Source organism: Trichoplusia ni, chromosome 4 (assembly GCF_003590095.1).
Source record: "Trichoplusia ni isolate ovarian cell line Hi5 chromosome 4, tn1, whole genome shotgun sequence".
Classification (NCBI taxonomy): Eukaryota; Metazoa; Arthropoda; class Insecta; order Lepidoptera; family Noctuidae; genus Trichoplusia; species Trichoplusia ni.
Window position 1 is genome coordinate 7,502,632 of NC_039481.1, and position 27,641 is coordinate 7,530,272.

Genomic DNA, 27,641 nt, shown 5'->3' on the forward strand with positions numbered 1-27,641 from the left:
AACATTTCTCCCTTTACGAATATCACCGCCTCACCTTGCCTCGGTCGTGGTCACTGTAGCAATTCACTCGTTTAGTTATGAATTTATGAAGCTCTACACTTCCCTTGGTTCCGTCCGACATAGCAGTAAAGCTGGCAGCGTAACAATTGTACGTAAGGGTGACATTTACCACGTTATCATTTACATTTCCAGGTGTTGGTGTTTAAGGGATGTTTGAAGTGTTTAGTTTTTTAAATACTAACTAGGTATACGTGGTTTTGTAACATGTAACTAAATACAAGTGTTTGATTTCGACAAAAAATCGTATTGTCTTCTGATTTGGCTTCTTATTTGTATCCTGTCTATGAGTCTTCGTACAAAACCGGCATTTTAACAACCGTTGAAGTTAATAATAGTTTCTGAACATTTCTGTTTTACTCACATGTCTTTTAACGATTCGATCAGTCATCTTTAACGTTAATGGAAAATCTATCAGTCACAACTAGCTGAACCTTTGATCCAAAATCATGATTTTCGAGATTTCGAATACAGCTTCCAATCAGGGTACTCACAAAAACACTTTGACGACGCCGAATAAGTACAAAATAAAACTACCAAACACTCTTTTTATAAATCTGACGTTGACACTAAATCCTAAGCTCACGTAGGATAACAAAGCAATTCTTCTACAATACTTCACATGAGTAAATACATTTCAATATCGCAACCGACTTTATTCATAAAGCAATAAGGTCGATGTCGTGATTTGTTGTCACTAGTCTTTTCTCGACTGTGTGGTCAGCTGTACGCGTCTGTCAAAGCCAACTTGTGCAGTGATATCAATTGAATGAACTCTAATGATGTATTCAGATGAATTCAATGTTACTATTGTGATGCCTCGTCAATAGTGGATATTAGAAATGTGAAAGCGTTGAAGGTTAAACAGCTGATCGGAGTTTGATGACACTTAGACACTTGAGAAGGCGGAGGCTAATTGGCAGGGATAACTGTTGTGTGTTTGTTGGAGATCAGCTTTTTAAAAGTAGTGGTCGGCTTAACGTAGCGGGTTTATCAGTACCGCTAAAAATAATATTTTTATAGCAGTTGCAGGATTAGGACACCATTTTAAGACCCATAGTGCGGTTGTACACTTCCAAAACTGCAATAAAATGACTTAAAGCCACGGCCGTAGGTCCCCAGGCTATTTGAGAATTCTCCTTTTGAGGACTTGTTCTATTTAAATCTAAGCACGTACGTAAAAGGTGCGATGCAAGTCTTCTATTCCAACTATGTCAAGGCATAACTTCTAAATTTTAACAATTTTTTCGTTGGAGAGTTACATCATATATTGGAAAATAACATCGATTCCTTCTTATAGCAAGGAAGGAAATCAACAATTATTAACAACAAGATGAAGAAAAAAAGGAAGTTAAACTACAAGCACGATTGCAATAATACAATTGTTTTTTTTTATGACTAAGTAACTGTTTACTTTGTAAGACCGTTTTTATCTTTGAAAAGCGACTTCCGTTCTTATCTTGATTCACTTTGACATTCAGAGAGCGCGGCTCTCGTTAAGGTAACGTTCTTGAGCGGCCCTTGAGTATTGTAAACAGCTTTTATTCGGACGCCGCCGATACTAAGAGTCGTTATTGCGTGATTTATAAAAAGGTAATGTTTCGTTTGGTTGTATTTCGAGATTTTTAGAAAGAAAAGTAAATCTATGTCTGAAATAAACCTTAATAAAATAAAACCTAAATACAAGCAATGCCTGTCATTTTTGCTACAAAAAGCTTCAAATGTTTGGCTAAATATTTGTCTGTTCATGAAACACCTGAAACAGTTGTTACGTCAAAACAAACATCCATAAAATTAAATAAAACAATACAATTTCAAATGAAATGCCACAAAATGACAGGTTATATAATAAATTGTATGAAACGTAAAACAAATTATTAATACCGCTGGGTTGGACTTTCAGAACTGTTACAAACAAAAACAGGTATTTCACTGAACTAGGCTTAAAACAGATGAAATAAATTTGAAAAAGTTTTCAAATATTAATGTTTTTTATACTAAAAGTTTTAAATGCTTTTCTATACCTGATAAGTTTAATTGAATTAGTAGGAGTTATAAAGTTTTAAATGGTATATAGAACAAAACATTGCTACATAAAGAAAAAGAAAATTAATTGAGAAAAAAGTAAGAAAATTTATTCCTTAACAGAGAAATTTATGGACTATAAAAAATATCTTGTTTTTGTTTGGCTATACCTAATTTAACTGACGAGGAAGCTTTTTCTCAGCTTAAGCCGTTTCTCACAAGGTAATTATTGTGTCTTTCGTATTAAGAGGAATCAACTGACTAACTGGGAATTACTTATTTATCTGTATTACACTTTTATCCAAACTTCACTTATTTATAGGTATTTTTGTACGTATGTTTTTTGCCTCAAATCTTATATATTCACCCACAAATATAATAGTACTTATCACTATAGAAAAAAACACAATATTGAATGCGAAATTTTATTGTAGCAAAATTTAAATATTTTTGTATGGCCGCAGAGTATTCAACCAAGGGTCAGCTTGACTTTCATCATCGATTATCTAGTTTACTGTCGATGGACTTTGGCGAATGGCCAAATGGGGTCGGTACATATAAAACCAATTAAAACTATAAAAGTAAGATAAACGAGAGACATAATAGCCGTTAGTTGGTTACCGATGAAGATAACAATAGATTACAGGCAAATTAAGATGTACAAGGATCGGGAGAGAATGTATCGTGTAGGTTTTTAAATAAACCAAACTCTAAACGTTCTTAAACTAATAAAAAAACCGAAAGTGTTAAGAATGCAACACGCCATCGACACACATTGCATTAAAAAAATAATGACAGTACGTTATTCGACATGACCTCTCTCAACCTCGGGCCATTGTAAACAATAAGAATAAAAGCAAAATGCTTGATTTTAATAACTATGAACAGTATAATCAGCAGAAAAAAATCGTTATCGTCATCATAACCTGTCAAATCAATCATAAGTTCATGAATGAGTGCCGCCATGTTGTCACAACGCATGCATAATGACAAATATTGCGTTGCACGGAATGTTATTTATAATACGTGATTAAAATGTGGCAACGTAACCATTATTTATTTCTACAAGTTTCGTGTAGGGTTGCCAAGATTTTCAAATATTAATTTTATAAAATGTTTTTTTTTCTAGAATTTGCTTTGTAGATCATAAGCGTGCTTGAGTCATAGAAATAAAATAGAAGCCTTGAAATACCAACATTAACAGCCTACTGAAATATTTTCAAGTCACGAAAATAACTGGCGCAATGCTACCTACGAGTGTAAATATAGGTATTATCTTTTGACAGCATTATTCCACACATAATTATAATTACGAAAATGAAAATATTTTTTTTTGGTACAATAATTGAAGTTATTAGGCAATGGTAGGCACATTGTAAATTAATGTATGTTAGTCTAACATTATGCTACGAAATCTACCTGAATATCCATTTTTGCCAGCACATCAATAACTATAGAAAAATATTTTTGAAAGCAATGATTGAATATATTTCATTATAATTTTTATTCACAACCCTGTTGCAGTATTTTCGGTGTCTCCATTGCGCCCACGCAGCAGTTTCGCACATGCGTAGCGCAACAACCTTGCTATCTAGCATCGGGGACATTTGTTCCACTCGTTATTAATGTTCTAGGAATCTTATAAACAGAATGCTGTGTTCTCAAAGGCACGATTTCAAGATAAAAAGTTCAAGAAGAGTTATCATTTAACTTGTGTTCTTGGTCTGGGCTTTTGAAGGAGAGCGTTTTGTGTGAGGAAGACGTCGATATGAGCAGTGTGTCGCACCGTCTCGCTTCCCCATGCCATCAAGTTTGTCTCAAAAGTTCATAATATGGAGGCAATTTTAATTAATGTACGCAGTCAGTTTGTGCGGAAGCTTTGCATGCTTCACCGGACTGAATCACCGTGATTTTGTCAAGTAGAAAGGCGCCATCAAATATTTTTTTAATTCAAAGTCTCCTGAGACAGTTCGTGACCTAAAGGTCAATATTCCATAACCAGGATTGAAGATTAAAAAACAAAACATAAATCTCCCATACACACATTACTCATTGGCCCAACGTTTACGTCATTCATAAATCACTTGTAATTCGTCACAGGCTGCATGACATTTTGCCTTTGCCTTCACGTGGTCGTGAACTGAATTACTGAAATAATTACATGCTGTCATTATGCTTTTATGGACAAGACTTGTTATGTCACAATTAACGCAATCTTTGATCTTTAGCGCGAAAGAAACACTCATTTTGTCATTCGAGAGAAAACTGAACTACTATTTAAACATTAATTCAAAGCATAAATATAGACTTTTTCTGGTTGAATCTACTTCTCTGTACGGGCTATTACATGAATAATTTAGTAGCATTACTGATTAATGTTTGTACAAACCTTACTTCTGAATATCTGATTTCTGCCGAAAGTTGAGTAAATGGAAGTTCCCATTACAAGGAAAATGAGTGCGATAAGTAGGCTGGAATAGATTGCATCTGCTGACGTCACGAAGTAAGAAGTTAAGGTTTTTTTCCTTCAGCTTAAGGTTCAGATTTTCCGATTATCCTTAAAGACTAGATTGTAAAAGACAATTTATTTGTCTGACTGTCGTATATACCTACCCATAACCGATTAAATCACGATGATGATATTTTGCGTACACAACCCAGTTTCACGATAAAATGAGAATAACCATCTAACTGCCTTTTAACAACTGGGTTAGGTGTTAGTTTATTGCCTCACAGACTTGTGGTATTTGTAACATTTAGTTCTCATAGAAAAACAAAGACTAATCGAACGAAACAATACACATTTGATTTATTATGCAGTATTACAATATCTATCGGAGTACTATTAGTAGATTACATGTCCCGGTTGAGTTGTCACACACAATGGGATCAATCTCCAATCAAACGGAACAAAATTCATTGTAGTCTGTTTTAATGTCCCTGTAAATCATTTAAAATTGACATTTGATGGATTTGAAGTGTCAAATAAATGTCATACGCAAGAAGTCACAAAAGAGAAAACATATTTGATTCTAGGAATATTTACGTTCGCAACATCGTAATGTTTTAATTAATTAATTAAGGATTCAAAATCATTGAATATTGAAAGTAGTATTTTAGGTATGTGCTTTTCAATTACTGTTACTAAGGCCAGCAAAGCTCACAAGAGGAGAATCCAAGGTTGACGTAGCAATAGATCTGTCTAGGTGTACGAACTTTACCAATTACAAGTTATAATTTGATTAGTACCACCTCAAGCTATAAACAGTATGATTAGCGACTTCACGCAGTTCATCAACTTTTGAACCAATTTGTAGCAAATAATCTGTTATCAGGAAAACATGGCGTGTGGAAGTTTCTTGAGCATAACTTTTTAATTTGTTTATACGTGAATTTCCGCAGTATACGTATGTAAAATCAGCAACCCTTAGAGTAAGAATTTTGCCGTTGCAGAAAGGATATGGCGTGATCTTTTCTACAGTTTAACAATCCCGTTCGGCAGTTAGTTGATCCCCAGAAGACTTTAGGGCAGGAGTAGGTTATGACTCAGACTTGGGATCTAACAATATTTGATGACTGAGAAAAGCAAAAAGCGTCCAAATATGATGAAACTGACGACAAAGTCCCATAAAGACTGACCGGTCACGTTAGATTTTAACTGAATAAAAGCTAAACCTATAATCCTAAACGTTGCATTTCAAATCTCGTACAAATAACACAGGGTCACAGGTTTAGCAATTAACCTGCAATTTCCATCTAAACACGGAACGATTTAATTGAACTGACTGTCGGCGCACTGCCGTGGGAACTTCATGAATACTGACTATTTGCAATCTGCACTGCAGCATCGATCTGCACGACAATCTGATGATCACACTGGAATTACCTAATAGTATTCTTATTGTAACGTTTTAAGGTTGGTTTTTCTCTATCGTTTGACTGTCAAAAGGGTTCCTTAAAAGTAAGGCGTCAAAAATTACTTTTGACTTTGTATTCTTGTTCTAATTTAAGTTCTAGATTACGCCTACGCTCAGGCTATGATTAAAAATACTTTGAATTCCAAATTCAGGATTATAAATGAATCTAATTACCTTACAGAACAGAAGATACACTTACTTACAGGTACCTTTCCCCTTAAAATGACACAGAAAGTTGGTTTTTATGGTTTCAGTTGGGAAATCTACGTTTAAAATCTACGTTACGATTTAACCTCGAGAGACGAAACAGGTAATTTCAGACTTTTACTGATTCAAACTGACCCGAAGTGCAACATCTCTCACATTTAGTCGATGCATGCATATCAATTTAGCATGCGCCGACTATCGGGAAACTGGGTAGAGTTAAAACTGATTGACCTTTTCAGTTCCCTTCCTCACAAATATAAATTAAACTTTTCCCCATACTTAACATCTTAACTTCTAAGTTACTGAGCAGCATAGAAATATTTATTTATTGTAAAACAGAATAACATTACCGTTGGGGCTCAAACCCAACAAGACGCACATTAGTGGTCGAAGCTTTGATGGCTAAATAACCCTTATTCCCTATGCCGAAGGTTGAAAATCGCATTTTGTTTTCCTACCTGCGTTTCCAGTCCATCTCATTAACTTTTAGTAGTTCATAGGCGTAGGAAATAACTTGTAACATACAACTTCTGCGAAATTAATTTTCGATATCGGGTATCTTGCCTGAGGGAGTTTCACTTTATATAAACGATGTAACGTATTGGTTTTATCGATGTGGATAGCTTTTGATTAAATGTTATTTCTTTTTCATCTATTTACGAGGACTAGTTTTTTTCGAGCTTCAACATGAGTCTACAATAAAAGAGAGGAATTTCTGTAATTTTATTTTGTTGATAAATTACCTTCATGAATTTTTATCACATCAAAAATGTTTATAAACCATTTAAATAAAGAACACAAGCTGTCGTTTGCTAATTTGAAAATTGTTTTATCAATTACGCCACAAATTACACGAGGATTCATCAAATGAATCTAGGTACACCTTAATTAACAAATTAAAACATACAAAAAAAAACATTTTCTTATTTTGAAGTAACACAATATCTTCAATGTTTTAAGAATTTGATCTCAATATTTACATGTGTTACGACGATCAAAGCGGTGTAGCAACAGGGATAGCGTATTCCTACCTATACACACACACACATATAACATACATACAGACACACACGCACACATAGTAACATAGTACGCGCCGTCTGGTGCTCTCATTACGTTGGCTACGTTTAGCCATAAAAATGTTGACAAACAGTCTAAGGCATTCGTCTATTCGGACTAGTTTTATTTCATCCTTTTAAATATTGTAGTGGACTTTTATGTACGGTCAGACAATAACTGTTTAGATACGTATTTACTATTTTACTTTACCTAATATTTGTTTTTCTAAGGTTTAGAGTAAGACAACGCAATCCGTTATTTGATATTCACCCCAATTGTTTCCAATATTTTTCAATAATTGTGATCAAAAATTATCATAAATCTCAGACGGTTAAATGGGAACTTAAAACGATTCGCTTAAGATTCGGTTACAAGTTCACTTTTACTCATAAATTCGTGTTTTCGGCCTAATGAGTTCATCTAAAAATAGGCCAACATCGAACGTCAATTATTTTAATGAATGCTTAATTTGAACAATTTAAGGACTCATGTTACACGGTCCATTTAAATATCGGAACATTATTTACAAACGATTATCACTCCAGCCAGCGTTGAAAACCTGAATACCACGCTCCAAATTCACACATTTCCACGAGTATTTAGGACATTTTCGAACTTAATTATCCTTATGGTTTCCTTTTCACACGGTTCCCAGTTTTCCCTCAGATTTACCGTCTCTTTCATACATAAGAATTATGGTATAAGCGTCTCTCTGTCGTGTTTTGGTTTCAGCACGTTTCAGCCAGCTGAGCGGGCGTGACGCGTTGCCATGGTGACCATTGATCGGCGGCCATTTTGAATGCAACCGTCTGCAAAACGTACTCCAGGGACCTTAACGGGATTTAGCTTTGGCTAAAAATAGGACTTGAGTTAGGAAATCAGGTACGGGTAAATGGGTAATGGTGTGAATGGATTATTTTTGATAATATTACATTTATCCACTGGGCTCGATATTTTTTGTGTATTATTAGGGTTACTTAATTATTAGGATTTCATATGTAAGTTTAAATTTCATCACTACTGCATTAAGTGATGGTAAAGAAAATATTTTAGTAAAATAAAACAGTAGTTTTTTCCACAACTGCCCAAAACAAAATCAAAATAAGTAAAATTATTACCAATGCCAAATTTTTTCTCACTTGAAGTTTACAGTTACTGGCAATTTAAACCTTACGAGCAAAGCCAGAAGGTATCAATGAAATTGTAAGAAAACCAGACAGTACAGGATAGAACAGTTAGCGCGTTTTCCATGGCTGTTCTTAAGCGGAGGATGTCGCATCCTTATCGACCGACCCTCGCAGCTATCAATACATATCTGTGCAAGTTTATCTCTATTTCTATTAGTCATAGGGTTCATAATCCTATGAACATTCTGTGGCCCGATTTATTGTTATTTTCATGCAGAGAAAAACCTGTTTCTGGATAGAGAAGCGTGAGGTTATTTTAACTCTTTTCTTTTCTGGATGCAATTTAGTTAAATGAAGTTTTTTTTTTAATATGGTGTAAGAATATACTTCTAATTGAATAAAATTTAATCCCTTCACAAGATTCAAGTATTTGCGTCATCTATTCGTTATTTGAGGAATTAATACGCTTTGCAAAGTATAACACTAAAATCCAATTACTTTTCAATTCCAGATCTTTTATAGATCGTAAACAAATACGGTCCACAGATAATATCAAACTATTATCTCCACACTAATCTATCGGACATTTCAACCATTTAAGCAATTTAAAAAGTATTCGATAAGAGATCGGATCATTCATTCTCGTGGGAACTTGACAAAGAGGCTTCGCCGGTTGCGAATCGATACCGGGAGCGAGCCGAGACGTAAACGGGACGTACTTAGCAGGCTGCGGTATTAGGTGTATAACAAATGCAAAGCAATAGCGATCAAGCGAAAAATTATTGCTGTCAATTAGTTTATGAAAATTTAAAAGTTGAGTGTATCTGTGAGGTTTTTCGTATTCGCCTATCTACATATTTGAGTACCATTTGTTTGATATATTTTTTATAATGGTTAAGTAACATAATTCATGTACCGAATGTTACAATGAGATAAAAACACGAGTGCTGAAAATTGAAAAATAAGTATATAGATTTTTTGTTAAACTAATGCTTTTTAACCAGTGCCATTCAGAGATATCTTAGCATTCAACGATGCTCACCCATCCGAACTGGGATAGGCATTTAGATGCTTTGGACGAATAAACAAAGCCATATGCATACACAATATGATCATTTTTAAAATAACACCACTTTTCCGGATAGTCCTGTTATTTAACTCAAATTTAAAGTAAGTTTTAATTATTTAGTATCAGATAAAGTATCGGCCGCTTCCCGACTCAGTTGCTCGATCTAATTAGTTGCTTGACACTGTCTAGACACAGCTTACGAGACTTGAGAGCTCGCTACACCTACGACTATTGTGTCTACGTGTGTTTACAAAGTTTAAGACAAAATATAGATGTAATGAGAGAATTGTCTTTAGAAAAAACTTTATTACTGTTAAGAGCGTTCCAACGTTACAAGTTTATTAAACCATTGTATTATACCATTATATATTTATCGAAGGTGATCGTGGTTTACCTACTATACATGTATGAAATAGGTATATCAACGTAGCAAACATGATTTTTTGATTAAAATGCGTGGCTATTTTTTTATCAAAGAGAATTAAAATGTTTTCATTTTATGTAAAAGATTACAATCGTAATTGCAAAATTACTTCATAAAAACGATGCGATATCGAACGGGTTAGTTAACAATTGTTTTAGATAGTACTTTCTATTGTCCACTTTAAAATGAATCACTCACTTTTCCAGTAACGATTTTATTAATATGCACGGCTAATTACCTAATTGACCTAAGCCCACGCGGTATTTCACACTTTAATATTTAACCTTTGACACTCACAAATACACCGGCTTTGTATGGGTACTAAAATCGCCATTGTATTAAGAAATTATCCCCTAAACTACGGCACAAACTTTCCCTAACTGTATTGGGGACAGCTTCCAGTCTAAACTGATGCAGCTGGTACCACTCTTTTACAAAAGATAGTCAAAAAGACTATACTCCTTAGTATGACTGGCTGTCAGACTTTTCTAGCGTCTGACAACCCGTAACGACTGAGAAGGATAGTGTTAATAACAGCCAGGAGGCCAGGACCTACAATTAACCATAACAAGAAATCCAAGGACCGACCGCATCGAGGTTAGCTCAACCTGTGATCGTACAACTTGTGCTGTCCTAACTTAACCTATAGATATATATATGCTAATATATACAGCAAATATGCCAATTTTTCGAGTTAAACCAATTAGCTGTAAAGTCATACAGTTTAATGATCCTATTTATCAAGTAAAGTACTTAGACGCGAGCTTTAACAGTTTAATTAGATGAAACGAGAACGCTTATAATCGGAACTAACCCTTTATTTCTAAGGGATTTCAGCTTAATCGCAAATTTTGCGTTAATTTATGTGTTTTGTATCTCTATGGAAGAGTCCTTTGTCCAGTAGGTCAGTAGCCTGGCATTATTGTTATGTGATTGGTTAAGTGAGGAACAAATCTCTATAATAATCTCTGATTTGTGAGGTTCGACAGCTAATAACAAGAAAAAAACAACCCCGTTTACTTCTAGTCTTTAATCCGGTATATTATAATATACCTCAAATGTTCGCCAATAATAGGTCTCGAAGTGTCTTTTTATCGTAAAGAAATTTAGGTTACCTACTTGTTATCATTTAACGACTAAATATTGATTTATTTACTATGAAGTTCTTAATAATACATTTTAGGTACATTATGTATTCGAGGTAGGCATTGAGTATAAATATGGAACACTAATCCATATCAAAGTGTGCGCAAATATTCGTTAAGCGAGACAAGCTCTACAAGCGACGTGATAGCAAAGTCAAGAGATTAATTACTAAAATTAATTTCCCAGTAAATGTAAGTTTCCCTTAACATAATACATGGTAGTGTCGCGAATAAAGTTTAATATTTAATTCGAACGCTTCAATAGAACCGCCCGGCCCGGTCAAGGGCGTTGCACCAGTGCAGCAAACCACCACCACACAGGAAATCCAACCTTAACCTATATACGATAAGGTCAGTTTCCCAATGTCAGCAATAAATGAGAAAATGGCTTTGCATTTTCAAGCAAAAGCCACTCGTAGTAAACTTTTGACGGCGACTCAGAAGTAAATAGCGAATGAAAACTGACAAAAATAACTAGCTTTTAAAGTAATCCATTCATAAAAGACACGTTGAATGAGCCTCTTTCTTGTAAAAGGCACTTTATTTGAAAAATGCGATTTAAATTCTTTTTAAATAAAGTTGATGCTTATTTTTTATATGCCTGCTATTGTACTTGCTGGTATAATTGTATTGAATATGCACGCACATGTGTCTGTGCACTTAATTTGTTTTCTTATTTTTAACCTTTAAGATGGGTGTTATCGCGTAAAAGATACCAGGTTAATCATTTCTTTTTTGTTAAAATTACCTTAATCATACATTTGTTTTAATCATACTTTAAATAAAACAAAAAAATAGTTCCTCTTCCTTTTTTCAGAGTTTGCTCATACAATCTTACAGATATGAACCATGAGACAATACTTACAAAAACTAATAAATAAAATGTAAAGAAAAGAACTGGCTTTATCAAAGGCGGTTATTATTATAATATTCGTTTTGTAACACTATTAAAGAATTTTCTTTAAAAAATTATTAACTGAAAACTTTCCTGCGTAAACAAAAATTCGCAAACTAATTTATTTTAACTTAATCGCTTTCATAAATGAGCATACTTTTAAAATTGGAATCCAACTTCGATACTTAAAAGTTCGAAAAAAAGTAAAACAAACATTCGAAATTAAATTTTAAACGAGGAATTTGAAAATTGAGGCACAACATAGATTAATATAATAATTTTACAAAAGTTAGGTTATTTCTCTGGTTTGTTCTCATTATGTCTTATATTGAACAGAGCTATAGGCCACAAAGGCATATAAATGTATGTAGTTAAAGCGATGCATACAAATTGCATGGCCATTGTCCGTGGACATTACGCACTTCGGTCACGTGACCTTTCTTTCTCTCACCCACATTGCCACTTGAATGGCATCTACAGGTGACACCGTTGCCAAAGAACACGATTGCAATATTTGTTTGGTGTTTAATTTCGTAAGGCATATATTTTTACCAATTTAATTTCTGAACCCTAGAAAAATTTCGTATTTCGTATTTAATATACGAAATACGAAATTTTTCTAGGGTTCTTGCAACTTACTTGGTAAGTATTTGATTTTATTTCTGTGGTACATTTAAAACGAGTATTTAGGAGATAATTATCTACTTAGGTATCTACATAGTTATATATAGCTTGTTATACCAGCTGGACAAACGTTTTTCCTAAGGAAGGTTCCAGAGTTGGTTGTATGTAAGATACGCAAAGTTAATTAAAAGTAAAAGTGTTAATTTTTATTTCCACTATTCATTTAAATTTTACGGATAGCCGAGTGTTTGAGGTCACCAAGCCAAACCCACTGAGCATGACATGTCGCGGGTTCGATAGGACAAGCATTTGTGTGATCCATTAATGCTTGTCCTGATTCTAGGTGGTGCATGTGACTCCGCGACACAAGGATTAAATTCCTGAACGCAGAGTCGTTTTTAAATAAACAAACAAACAATTTATCTTTAAAATGCTCTGCACTAACAGTCCTTACGTGTATCTGTGTTCGCCTTTGTTATGGGCAGGTGTGCCAAGTCAATAGCTTTAACGTCCCAGGATTACCTCGCTGGCTTCTGCGAGCGGCTGAGCCGATGTCTAAACCCCTCAAACGACTGTTACCTGCACTGTTGTGTACAATATCGTATTACAGACTAGCATCTAAAGTCTCATTACTTGGAGTCGGCTGTATAATCTAGAATTGATGAATAATTTTTCCAATGGTCTAAGGGACCCTTACGTGTGTTAGGAATGTGATTTGAATATTTTGCCTACAGTCTATATGTGTAATAAGACAAGCCTATAGTCTTAGATCGTTTTTTGCTCTCAATGAAATACAGTTATGACATCTTGTACACGAAACAACTCATAAACGAATCATAATCACCAAGAAAGATGACTTTTATCTGTATGACAGATTTTAAAACATGGGATATTGAAATACGTAACAACACTAACCTAGTTTAAAGTTTTGCCATCATTCATGTCTGAAAAGTACAGCGATATGACCGATTTAGCATGATAGCCAGAGGCTAAATAATATTTATGGTTAACACATTTTCAACCCAAGTAATGATGTTATTTCTATCCGGCGATTTTATCAGATTACGGGACCGAAATTTCATCTATTCAGGGTCCATTTTAATGATATTTCACAGATTCTGGTTTAATGGCAATTACATCATGTAGGTGATAAATAGAGGTTGTTTTATTAGCGCTTTTAATAAAGAGAAAAAATAAAACATTTTTAGCAATTTACCGCTCATTTTGATAGATATTCCTCATCTGAAATCATTATCGAATCTTATCGAATCGATTTCTTAAGTTAAATTGTAATAAATTTGAGCTTAAAATAAAGGTTTGTTCAATAAGTGTTTAAATATTATTATAACTACATTTACGACTGGTTAAAATATATAACAACTTCCAATAAAAGCATTCAACGACGAATGATAAAAAAGAATGATTACTGAAACAACATCACGTGTGAATAGTCAAATTACACAATATAATTGTCCTTGTTCATGAGTTTCACAAGCTAAGAGCAGATAAGCCGCGTACGGCGCTGGCGATAGCTGCGCACGCGCAGGTACGCGCCGCGCGCACTCCCGCGCAGGCCAACGCCCGGGTGCTTATCATGCGTTGAGCAACACTATGATTATGCGCTTCATACTACTTCCGCGATTGTTTGAATTAACTTAACACCTTGTTGTGTCTAATGTAACTAGGAGATCTTACATTTACAATACTCACCAGATGAAACTACATCTTTTCAGCTTGATATCAGTCAAGTAGACAGCTTTTTTTATGTACTTACCGACCATAAAAGAAGATAATGTGTATTTGGTAGGTATTTCCATTATAATTTTATAGTTGCACAGTGAAAAATGTGAATTGCATATAACAACACTTTCAATAAAATACGCGTTGAGTATTTTATTTAATAGCTACTTGTCTACACGTGTCTATTCCATCCTTAAAGCGATATGCAATAGTTTATGGAGCTCAGTTTACTATTCTATTACCCTAGATAGCTACGTCAACATACATTGCGCAGTTTCAATATAAAACTTGGAACATAATGGTTAGAAATCCATCAATGTACGTCGTAGCGCGCGGTTTGGCTCGTAAATCTCCATAGTAAGCACTTCGCTAGAGAAATAAACTGTTTATTCCCAAAGGCTATTTAATATATTTGAAGTAAATTATAAATTATATTGACATACATAAAATTGTGTGAAGAAGAATAATGTGTGGGTTTGCTACCACACATTATTCCTCTTCACACCTTCTTGCTATAGATTGCAAGTTCCTACGTATTTTCATAAGTTAACTTAATCTTGAAAGCTATTTTCAATGGATTTTCAGGTTAATAACAAAACGAAAGAACTCCATCGAGTTCCAGTTTGTTTAATTTGAAATTATAATGAAATTAAGACTTCTTAATTTTAAAGAAAGCACCTATAGAAATTATTTTTATATATTTTTCCAACTTATTCAGAACAAGTTGCTAATTGTAACTGAAGGTGAAACAACAAAGCGAGCGACTAATTGCAAACGATAGCTGCTACAATTAATTTAGCCTGGAGTCTAATTAAAACTGCTAACAATTAACATTGTCCAGTACTTTACTGCAGCTAACCTATACATAAAGACACTGTTATAATGGCACGAGGTACAATGTCATAATGATCCCACCAAAAACATTAAATGTAAAAAAATGCCAAGTCTCTCGATGCAGTCTTTCCATCGTAAAAAGTTTTGAGATCTCATAGAAGCCAAGTCCTATTCAAAATATTTTGTAGTTATAAATCAACATTTAGTAATTGTATCAATAGTTTTCTTTATATTATAATTATAGTGACTTGGCAATGAGCACAAGAAGAAACAAATAAAACGGCATATTTGTAGGAGTTGAAAGTTACACACACCGCATGCGTAAACATTAATATCACAAAATTAATTTTCTTTTGGTTTATCCGTGTCGTCCCAACCGAATTTCGGCAACGGCAGTCAGTCTTAGTGTACTCTCGATTCATTTACTTTCATAAAGCGATGGCCCGTAAGGTATTCTTAATTATTGTATTGGAGCATGTAGTCGGTAGTGACCATCATGATTCACACATAACAAATAATCTGATCACTGGTCTCGTCAGTAACATTTGCACATAATTCCAGGCATCAAGCAGCTTTTAATTTGTGCTCATTGCCAAGTCACTATAATTATAATATAAAGAAAACTATTGATACAATTACTAAATGTTGATTTATAACTACAAAATATTTTGAATAGGACTTGGCTTCTATGAGATCTCAAAACTTTTTACGATGGAAAGACTGCATCGAGAGACTTGGCATTTTTTTACATTTAATGTTTTTGGTGGGATCTCATTTATTTTTTGTAAGTGTATTTCTTTCTTTTTTTTTAGGTGTCATAATTTCTAGGACTTCAGCTACTACTTTGCTTTGAACCCATTGTCTATCTCTATCTCTTTTGTTTCTTCTCTGAGACTTCGTTACTTCTAATGTAAACAAGCTTAAACTTATATATATATGCATATATATATCTACTAACTTACAAACTATAGCTAAACTAAACTAAATAACACGTAAAGTTCTCCGAATATCAATTATCACTACAATATTTTTTAGTTTCGAAATGGTTTTTCATAGACAGGTGGCGCTATCAAATGAAAATTATCGAATTATTCTGAAGTACTACTTAGACTGCGCTTTGTAACGAAACCATAGCGCGATTCAGACACGTACAACGCCATCTATCGAGCGCGCATACAATATTTATCGCAATACAATGGAGTTTTAGCTTTATTAATTTAATGAATTATGAATTTTATGTATTAATTTGTATTAATGATAGTCTGTGTATTACATTTATATTATTCTTTTCTATTCTATGTATGTATTCATCCAATTGAATAGGTACTTAAACAACGAACAAAGTTAACAATGCAGTCAAAATCCATACATAATGTTCTTGCCAAACCGCAAATATAAAATTGTTTTCTATGGCATATTATTTTTTAATGTTTTTATAATTTTTCCTTTATATGTGGCTAAGGACCTATCTTGGTGCAAAATTTGAAGTTTCTAAGTCTGCTAGAAGTACCTTAGATTTTTGATGATCTGTCAGTGAGTCAGTGAGTGACAAAATGGTGTAACTTTGATCGACCGTAACTCCTAAACCATTAATTCAATTGGCATGTAATTTCGAACTTAAGCTTGTTCTAATGCCTACTATTATTCCCCGAAAAGCTAAACTCCTAGCTTTGTCCACGTCGAAGATACAGGGGGGGCGAAACAGCCGCGAATCGCTTCGAGAAAAGATGGTACGGCCGTGCCCGTTTTGCTCGAGACTTGGCAGGGGCACTGCCGTGCCCTCAGATAAATCTAAAGTTTCACCCCTCCTGGTTACATGGTACATACCATACCATGATATAATAGTAGAGTTTAATGTTGTCTGGGTTCATTTATAATTATGATGTGATATATGTAACCGCAAGCTAATTCAGCAGCTTCATTCTATCGGCTTGATTTGTGATGTGTGAAAAATTACACTTTCCATTGAAAAAGATAACTGTAACAGCTGATATAATCGTACAAAGTAATTTTCCAAGGTTTAAGGGATAGAAAAAAAGATGTCCCGCACCAACCAGAATTCAGCTTTCCATTTTTTTGCGGGCAACACGGGAATAATACACAACAAACTTTTAAGAAACTGTCAAGTTAAACTCAAGTCCATTACAAATCGAATCCTACTTTCATTATTTACCAGCAAACAGTCTTTGATGTGACAGCAACACGTTTACTATACGAAATAAATCAATCCTAGACAGTCTTCACGTAGAATCAACTTGGCATATAGCACGGGGAATGTCTAGAAAGTTACTATTTACTTAATTGAGATGAAAGCTAAATAATTATTGACAACGGACATCTAAGTAGCAAATCGATAATTTCATTTTAATTGTTAAAATGAAAGTTGTAATGAGAGAGCTGTTTATTAAAATCTGTAGACCAGAAAATTAGGTACACAGCGTTAGCAAACAAACACGGCATTGCTTTTCTACTATTTCTATAATATTACCTTCGTTTTGAATCGGTCATAAAAGATCAATTAAATAAAATTGTGTTGGTGCTCTAGCCCTTCTCGACTCCATTCAATAAAATACATTGTTAAGTAATTTCAATGTTATTCCAAAGTTTCTACATTTCTTGTTTTTATATAGCCTGTTTTAGATCCCACTGCTGGGAAAAGCCTACCCCTTTTTCTTCTAAACCTCTCTATCCTTTGCAATTACCGGCCATATGCACCCCGCATATTTGACATCAGACCACCTTCGTCGCTTACGACCTCGGCGACGAATGTTTGTCTTTATTATGTCTAAATAAAAGTAAAACAAATGAGGTATCATGTCATTTGACGTCACAGCACAAGAATAACCTGAAAGCATCATAGGAATCAATAAGCTACGCGTTAATTCCCACTCATACTATATGATAATCGAAAACGATTGCGTTTTTACCGGCGTCAATTGTCAGATTGTCATTACGTCATCGTCAACGCGATACATTGCGATTGCGACATTCTGCCGAACAGCTGTTTCGCGCTCACTGATTAAATAATTATTAAGAGCTGCGCCTGCGCAACTGGCGATGAAAGAACTCACAGAAGGTTAAAGTTCAGTAAAATTAAACTACTTGACATAATGTAGGTGCTAATGTTGTTATAGAGGTTTAAATGATTTGATGTGACTCAATAATAAAAAAAACGACTCCAGTACTGAGTTAGCAAGTTATTTAATCCTTGTATGTTGTTCCATAAACATCAAATCACATACACAAAGACACCCAGTCCCAGGACAAGCATTCGTGAATCACACAAATGCATGTCCTACGAGGGGCTCGAACCCGCGACGCGTCACGCACAGTGTGTTTGTTCGGTGACCTCAACCACTCGGCTATCAATGCAGTCATGTGTGTTTCATATATCGCTACTTAAACAATATATCTTGCACCGACTACGCGTCTAAATCAGCTTTAAATAATAGCAAGCTACGCAATACGCATGATACGCAGAACCGGTGGCGTGTGGATTGACAGCCGCTGTCATTAGATGCACTGGCATGCTGCCACAGACTAACTATAACCCCGGTCCGTCACCGATAGCTAACGAGGGGCTGATTGTTAGCAATCAAATGATATGATTGCACTACAGGTGGAATTGGTACACTGGATTTTGTGTGTACAATACATTAGAAATGCCTTATGTATGAGGTACTAAATATTTTGACAGTGTATTATTTTGAATTTATAAATAAATCTAATATATATCAACAATACCTATAAAATCAACAAACGTTCTATTATTTAGACTACAAAGTAGCGCTTCTTGAACATATAAATCGAATTGCAACAACACAAGTAGACGATTTTGTTTCAAAATCTTCCCCATTTTTTTTCAAAATCAATTTCTTATATCTTTTTATTTAAGGCGTACCTTGGTATTGGATTGTTAAATACTCAAACGACGGGTAAGACAAAATTTAATTGCTTCGTTATCTAGATACCTAAATATTTTTCTGAAATTAATCTTTTCCTTTCTCAAAATATCTTCAAAGAATGTTTACACGGTATTATTTCGTTTGTACCGTTTATTTTCCTCTAGTTTTTCCTTTACCAGGAGCATGTTGTACACGCCCTTAACACCTTAGTGGGCACTTAAGAGAAGGTTAAGTTGTTTACCTTTCTGCCGCGTTTTAATAATCTGAGATAAGATGAATCTTTTTAATTCACTTTAAAAGATCTCAGTCGTTTTCAGACAAGATTTTCTCGGGTATAAATATTATGTAGAGCTGTCATAAAGTGAATTTAAGTTATGGCCTGGATGGAGTAGGACTCGGCTCGTAATAATTCGATATTTTTCGTTGATAGCGATGTCATAAGCCGCTTTCTTTAATTTCAATTACCATTCACCTAAGAGCTCGTTCGTTAATTCGAAAAAAGGTACCTATTTTTTATCGTCTACAACTTGCGGAATCAAAAGATTTCTTAGTTTCCTCACCTATTCATCATCTTTTTTACTTATCGTAATGCAGGATGAAGGTTCTACACATATTTGTATGGCTTGCCAATTGCCATAGAATTAATGAATATTGTTTATTCTTTTCCTTCCAATCAAATGCACCATTACCGAAAATTCCTGCCAGACTTGTTGTTTCTAGTACTACTGCGTTCCCGGTGTGTTGTCCGGGGTCGGATCAATTAGTCCGGTTGCCCTCCGATCTTATCATCCGTAGCTCTTATTAAGACTACTGTACAAACATTCTGTTGATCTTTTATTGTTTTTATATCCCCAACATTGTTACTGGGCTACATTGTGGAAAGATAATTGTTAGTCCCATGTTCGTATCGTCTTCTACGTCGTGGTTTCGTTATTCTCTAAAACATCTTTTGTTATATCTTACTGATCAAGTATCTGTCAATGGGATTATTTCAAGGTTTTATGTACTTTCGTTTTGATCAGCTCGTGCTTTCTTTAGGGTGAAGAAAAGCATCGTAAGGATAGGTATTTGAATCTAAAGTCTTCACCTTGCAGCTTGCTAGCTTGATTATCAGTTCTGAAATCTTCCTTTTATAGGAAAAGGCATGAGCTCAGCAGTAAGATAATATATATTGTGTATGATGGTATCATAAAAAAAAATGGTTATTAATGTTATTATCAACTATCGAAAGAATTTAGACCGTCGCGTGTCATTTAGAATAGAATAGCTAAACGTTAAGTGCGATGTTTTATTGAACATTTCAAACCATGACTGTAATTGAATACCACAGTATAGTCTTTAATAAACAAAAAAAGGTAATTTTAGATTTTAAATAACAATGCAGCTCACTCTAATACATTCATCTATAATGCACAGTATTAAAACACTATAGGTAGGTTTTAATAAACATATAACAAGTGTACGTACATCACTTTCATGGATTTTTCATATTTTCACGAAAGCATACATGTATGTTCCGAAAAAAAAAATACCATTTCTTATTTTGAAAATTTGCTTACGATGTTTATGGATCTTACAGATTACAGGCAAAGTTAAGAGTTACCTTTTTACTTTCGTCAACCTTTTACAAATTTACAAGTTAATATATTTACAACTATTTCTCCTCATTAGTCCTGTACGTAGTCCACAGAACTGTGACATCAATCACGCCGCTGATAAGACGCGGACGTCGTTAACAGTCGCTCGTATCTCTGCAGACAAGCGACTTCCTTGCTCAGACTTCCTTTAAAAATAGTTATTTATGGACCGGGATTTAGTTTTAACTATGATTTCGAGATACGACTTGTTTGTTCTACTAATTTGGGCAAAATTTGTAGATATTAAGAATCTTTGCTATGATTTAAATCTGGTAACATTCATATCATATATATATCATATATCAATATCTTTTATTCGTATTATAAATATTTAAGTGCTATTTGTTGGTTTGTTTGTTATGCCATCACGGCTTACAACTTATGTTGTCATAATTTTGTCTGTGGAGCTTAATGTATAAGCTCCACAGAGAGATTTCATTGCTTGTTATTGTTGCCTTAATGCGATAGCCAGCAATTAGAAAACTATGTGGGGCAGGCATAACCTAATAGGAATATTAACAATATACAATTATTACATTTCATTACAAAATTATAATACATTTCTAATAATATCAATATTAACCTAGTAAATAAAATTGAAATTATTTATATTCAGGATGTGAAAACAGAAACAAGTAATCTGAAAGGAATAAAGGGTTTATTCCGCTTGACTTCAATCAAACAAAGCTACTTATAGCAATAGACCAGGTTCAATACACTGCCGTATTTTGAAGCGCTTTACCGTGTTAGGAAATAAGACATCAAGCGCTATAAAAGCTGTGGAGTATAACAAAGCTTCAAAGGCACGTGTCATCACCGACCGTAACTTAAATGATGTACAGTCAGAAACAAAAACAATAATATATGAAGCAAGTCAGATTCTGTCAGAAAACTATCCTATGTGTTAATTCTGGTTATAAATTATCTGTATGTTCGTCTCATTCTGTTCAATCGCTTTTGCGTGAAAATGGAACAAAAAGCTTTCGCATTTATAATATAAGTAGGTTACTCATTGCACAAAATACCTTTTATCAAATACTAGGTACTTTATTACCTCTAATATTAAACAAAACATTATTTAACAAAACTTGTCACATGCCATTTTTTAGTCTTCGAAAAAGTACCGAACTTTTTTTCTTTCAATATTTATCAACTTTTATTGTTCACCCTACCACACCTCGCTTCCTTGGTAAAGCGAGGGTTTAACCCATAAAACTTGGAACATTCTAATATATTTACATTTCCTTTCCTAATGTCGCCATGACGATCTGAAAACACCCCGGCGATCATCAAAGACTGTCAAAGCGGCAATATGTGTGAGGGTTTAGTTAAAGAACCGTGGTGTTCTTTTAAGTCATGAACACCGGAAATCGTGAAGTAGTTGTGTTTAAAAATAGTATATTAGAAGAAATCTTGGTTGAACAATGGTGTCTCAAGACTGAGTTCGATAAAAGATTTCTTCGCCTCATTTTCCAAAAAAAACAGCATCAATACTTAAAATTGCTTATTTCACTTTCTTTAGAATCAAAACTGGCTCTACTCGTTAACCCAGTTTATTTTTATTAAATCTAAGATTAAAGTGGTCTAGCACCCAATATTGATAAATATTGTATTACCTAACGAGATCTGGTGCTCAGTACGAGCTAAACACTATCCAGAACATTAGTAAATCAATGCCTGTACTACGATCTCTTACGGCAGGTCTGTTGCTGTAGTGCGAGCGAGACAGCGCACTACACTACCTAGTTGCCTCTCACTCTTACAACAGAAATAGTTCTGTTATAGGGATTTTTGGTAGAAAAGTAAAGCTCTTTACTCCGACTTCTTTGGATAGTCTACTATAAACAATGACGTAGTGCCCGTCGCGGTCAGTCAAGGATTTATTTACAAAAAAACTTCATTGTATGTAAAATTGGAACATTCGTCACTCGTCCGTATCTTCAACCGCATAAATTGGGCAGAACGAACAATTTTAAGAGAAATTGAATCGATATTTACGACTACAAGATGTATCGGAGACACGGGCAACCACCCACGACGGTCGTTTTTTGGGAAATAAGCAACTGTTTTTGGTAATATCTCATTGTCTGGTTTACCGGAGGTCGCTGTTTTCGGAAATTTGGGCGTTGTCGGCGAATAAATCTCCTATTATAACTCCGTTCTTTTGGAATAAACAGGAGTTTAAATTATTACTAAAAACATTTACGACTCGTGTCGAAAAAGGCGGCGGTCATAATACTCGTCTGAATAATTGATTCTGCCGGATTAACATGCCAATTAAACACATATAATGGAGTCTGGATATCCAAGGTATGTTCGGCGCGGTTTTATTGAACTACGCCTACGACCGCCGTCCATAGTTCGCAATAAAAACCAGACTGTTATTAATTAAACATACCAGTCTCTACGTGTCAAATCACGGTGTTCTCCTCACCTGTAACAAGGAAACCTTGATTAATACAAAACTGATAAAACGGAATTGCTAAATCAACTTTCGTAAAAATCGCAATTCTCGAAGGTTAGTTCTGGTAAACATAGTTTCAGGAAGAGGAAGCCCGAATAAAGATAACTGAATCCAAGGATTATATAAATGGAATAATGGCTATGACAAATGAAGATTAATAAAATAATAATATACGTTGGGGAATAGGCAATAGACGAATTTCGCAGACAGTTTCGCTGCAAAATACAAATTACTCAAGAATGTAGAACGCATAGGAATTATTGCAAACAATTAAGTAACAGATGATTATTTTATCGATACATTTCGTTACGGCAAAAGCCAGGTATATTAGTTCAAATTTCACTAAATATTGTTAAATAAAATGTTTGCGTACGTGCGGACAGTTTCCCTCATCTTTGCATTTTTAGCGCTCAAAGTAAGTTTTTAATTCGCCTCTACATATTTCGAAGAAAGCAAAATTTAATATAAACAGTCATAACTTGTATAACTTCTCCTTTATGGAGTTTATTTCACGAAGCCTTAGGAATCAAGTGTTGGTTTCTTTGAAATAATTTCAGAACTTTTTTTACAGAATGGAGTTTTCGCCGGCACTCAGACACTTGGTCCAGGAATCAACAAAATAGTAAATTTAACAGAACAAACTTCGCCAACACGATCGTTCCCATCATTATTTCCGCGACCACCAAACTCTTTCCCAAGACTATCACTTACTAACAACCAGGTACCTGAACCCCAATCAAACATTCAAGAAATTCCGAAATTGACAATAACTCATTCAACCTTTCATCCTTTGCATCAAGGACCTGCTGGAATACCTTCGTTATATCCACAAGTCGAACCAAGCAAGTTAGGAAATACTCTTACTACACCTATAAGTAATTCTCTAACACTAAATAATGTACTTCAAAATAATCTAGCTCCACTACCTGCGATTTCGAGACCTGCACACAATGAGCATCCTAATTCGGTACATATTTATGAATTTAATAACGCAGCATCTTTGACTCCAGAAAATGAAATACTAACAGTTATTGATGAATCTTATCCCTATGTCACACACACAGATCAAATCGACATTTATGGAAAAACTGCTCTAATAAATAATTATCAGTCACCAATAGTGGTTAAAGTTCCTCCAATGCCAATAATGTCACCAAGTTATATTGTAGCCAACCCTTATGAGGCGTTGCCTTCACCAAATATTATTCCAGATTACAGTGCTTCTTATACAATTGCTGAGATATATCCTCCTTTAGCGAATGCAGAAATGAGTCTACCTTCAATGCCGTTTGAAACAGCTGCTGTATCTGAGGATTTGGGATATTATGGACAAGCTCCAGTTAGTGTACAACTTAGTACGGCGTCGTCATGGACACCAGAGCCTGTTATAACTGTAATTTCCCCTCCAGCTCAAGCTCTTTCAAGTGTCTCTTCACAAGTAACATGTCCTACACTGCAACCTCCTTCTATACCTCCACAACTTCCATACCCCAGCTTTGCTCCTCCCCCAGTAATTGTGATGGAGAAATCAAAATCTAGTTTGAAAAATTTACTACCAATACTTTTGGTATCCTTGTTAGACGGTGGGAATAGGAACAATGGTGGAGGATGCTGCTCGTCGCAAGGTGGTTCACTTTTACCTTTTCCATTCCCGATAGTAATACCTACTGGCATCCCCAATGTATAGCCGCGGTCTTCAGTGAGGAAGAGTTTGGTTTGGAGATCATTATAAGTGACACTGAAGCTGCTTAGCAACACTAACAGTTGCAAGAAGTGAAGCTCTGTGGTCAGGTTTTGCTCTAATGAAGGTCATATTTAAAAAATTAAAGAATAAATAATATTAAATATTTTTAACCGATGAAAATATGTTTTCGGCTTATTTTTAATTTATTAAACGACCTGAAAATACAATCCTTGTTTTCTTTACCTATGTACGTTTACTTTCCCTGGTCAAAGACTGGCTCATTCTCATCATACGTACATTGGAATCATTTCAAAATATATTTGCATGATCGCAATTGTTCTCAACTATTTGAGCTCCTCTTCCATGTCCCACATTGTAACATTTATCGCTGGTACGTTTCACTGAATTTCTGGAAGACGTATTAGATCATAAAACGAAGTAGTTCGTACTTAAATGGCTTCTGTCGCATGCTAGGGATGTAGCTAGTACTTATGTATGTACTTGAGAAAACACTATGGCTGATGAATAAATATTCCAAGTCTAAAGTTTTAGAAAGGTGAATTGAATTAAGATATTACAGTTTATGTGAATTTGTGGAAAAAAATAGAGCCGTAGTTTGCAAAATGAGTTTTTATACATTAATGGTCAGGCTACCCCCGGTAAAACCTTAGGACCTTGTCAATGAAAAAATACGCAGATAAAAGAACAGAAGTTAAGGATAATAGATGATAAATACAAATGAAACAAGACATGGAATAGCGACAGAATATATTAGAAAATGTCTCAACTATTCCATAATGTTAGTCGTAAGTCCCTTTTATCAACATTTCTGCAAGTTATTATCAACTTTCTGTTATCTCATTCAATTGATTCACTCCTTCCTTTCTGATACGAGATTATGTAAACCTACGACTATCAAGAACATTCATTGAGTACCTCAAGGCTATGTTTACTTTTACTGTAATTACACTAGACTGACCAGTTTCGCACCGCTAGCAGTAATTATTATTAGATAAAAACAATTTGCACGCGTAGAGCGTTGCCCTCAGACACTATTCCAAGGAATGGAAATAATCAAGAAAACACGTGTTTTATTCTTAATTATAAATGCTATTTTGTATAAAAAATGTTGTGCAAATACATTACGAAGAATATAATCGCACCTCGTCTCCACTAAGATTAAAATTATAATAAAAATACGCTAGTGGCACCTAGTGACTTGCTGCTATAAAATAACCATAAACAAAATGCTAACTTACAGATCAATTATAATCAACAAATAATTCAAACAAATTGCTATAACAGCAGTGGGGACATAAATAGTCCTAAAATACCTGACGAACGGACAAAAACTAAGGATAATATCTTGTCAGACACACAAATCCGTCCCAACGGATGTTTTAGGATCCGCAACTCCGTAAAATTTCATAGGAAAGGGCTCGCGTGAGATATGAATACCGCAATCTATTAGGATAAGGATACCCATTTCTTTGCCAAAGTAAAAGATGGCGCATGTTTTCCGCGTCAGTTATTACTTTATCTGATGTGGATTTGATTGTTGAGGGGAAGAAGATTACTGAAGGTACATGTCTGGTATTGTTTTTGTCATTTAAGGCTTTACTGGAAATGTTCCACTCTTTGTTTCCAAGGTAACTGAGAGTCACCAATCACATCTTTACGCCACTATAATCTACATTGTCAAAAGAGCACATTATTATAATTTCATTTCGATTGGAGTTGACATTCTGACTAAGCAAAACTAACCAACTTTTAGATATTTAATAACAATGTCAAGTAATTACTAAGTTACAGTCTGACGCCATTGATATTCTACGCTATTGACAATTATCAATCGTTTGACATTCTGCGCTTTTGACGTTATGCTCCTAAAAGAGCTCAACACGCGGCGTAGAGCGTCATATCTCTTCGTCGCTCGCAATAAGTTAGTTTTAAGACTTCGGTTTGCCCTCTATTTTTCAAATCATACTAATACACATTATAAAGAAAGATAATGTGGCTCTTTCACACAAATCGTTAAAGCAATATTCCTGCTGGATTCATGCATGGCTATGTAACCGAAATTATGTCAATTTCGGTAAACCGGCAAACCCTACTTTTGTCATTTTATTTGTATATTTATTTATTTTCATCTTTATTTACTGCTTATAAACTTGCACAGTCACATCTTTTACAATAAACATCTTCAATTTCTAGGAATTCTATCAAATATTAACTGGAGCAGTTAACTTAAGTGCAGTGACATAGTTAGAGACATTTCAAAGATATTGAAACTTATTTAGTTTCCGAACCAAACTTAGTTCATTATTAGTTTTGACTGCATCCAAAGTCTATTTCAATACAATATTAAATTGTTTTAATTGAATGAGACAATCAAGAACATCTGTGCGCATAATGGTATTTAATTAAACATCGATATTATTAATTGCAGCAATTATGTGATCTATGAACAATAGAAAGATTGAAATAAATTAGCATAGATCAAACGTGTATTTATCTTCGCACGTGAGATTTCTGCCAATATACAATCTTGCAATAATTTAAATGATACTGTCTCGCAAATATAAACTAATACGCGATTATTAAAACAGTTTATTTAATATCTTATTTATTTGGTGTATGGTCGGATATATCAGCCACAATATTACTTACATTTCAATATGAAACTGTTATATTTTAGTGCTATTTTCTCAGTATTTTTATTCAGTTGTAAGGTAAGTTCAAAACGGGTTTTACTTGTAATAGTTTTAACACTCTTAATTTAATTACGATTTTCAATGTACATTGCAAATACTTTCTTTAGCATCTTA

General features: G+C 34.3%; 2 protein-coding genes across 2 annotated transcripts in view; one reads left to right on the forward strand and one right to left on the reverse strand.

Annotated features, from left to right (window-relative positions):
• The window catches only part of LOC113492829, a 143,034-nt gene that overhangs the window by 41,646 nt on the left and 73,747 nt on the right, over positions 1–27,641 (reverse strand). The window lies entirely within an intron of this gene.
• LOC113492830 lies at positions 23,108–25,088 on the forward strand. Its single transcript, XM_026870509.1, has 2 exons — positions 23,108–23,544; positions 23,701–25,088. The coding sequence occupies exons 1-2, from the start codon at positions 23,491–23,493 to the stop codon at positions 24,814–24,816; spliced, it is 1,170 nt and encodes a 389-aa protein (XP_026726310.1). The 5' UTR covers positions 23,108–23,490; the 3' UTR covers positions 24,817–25,088.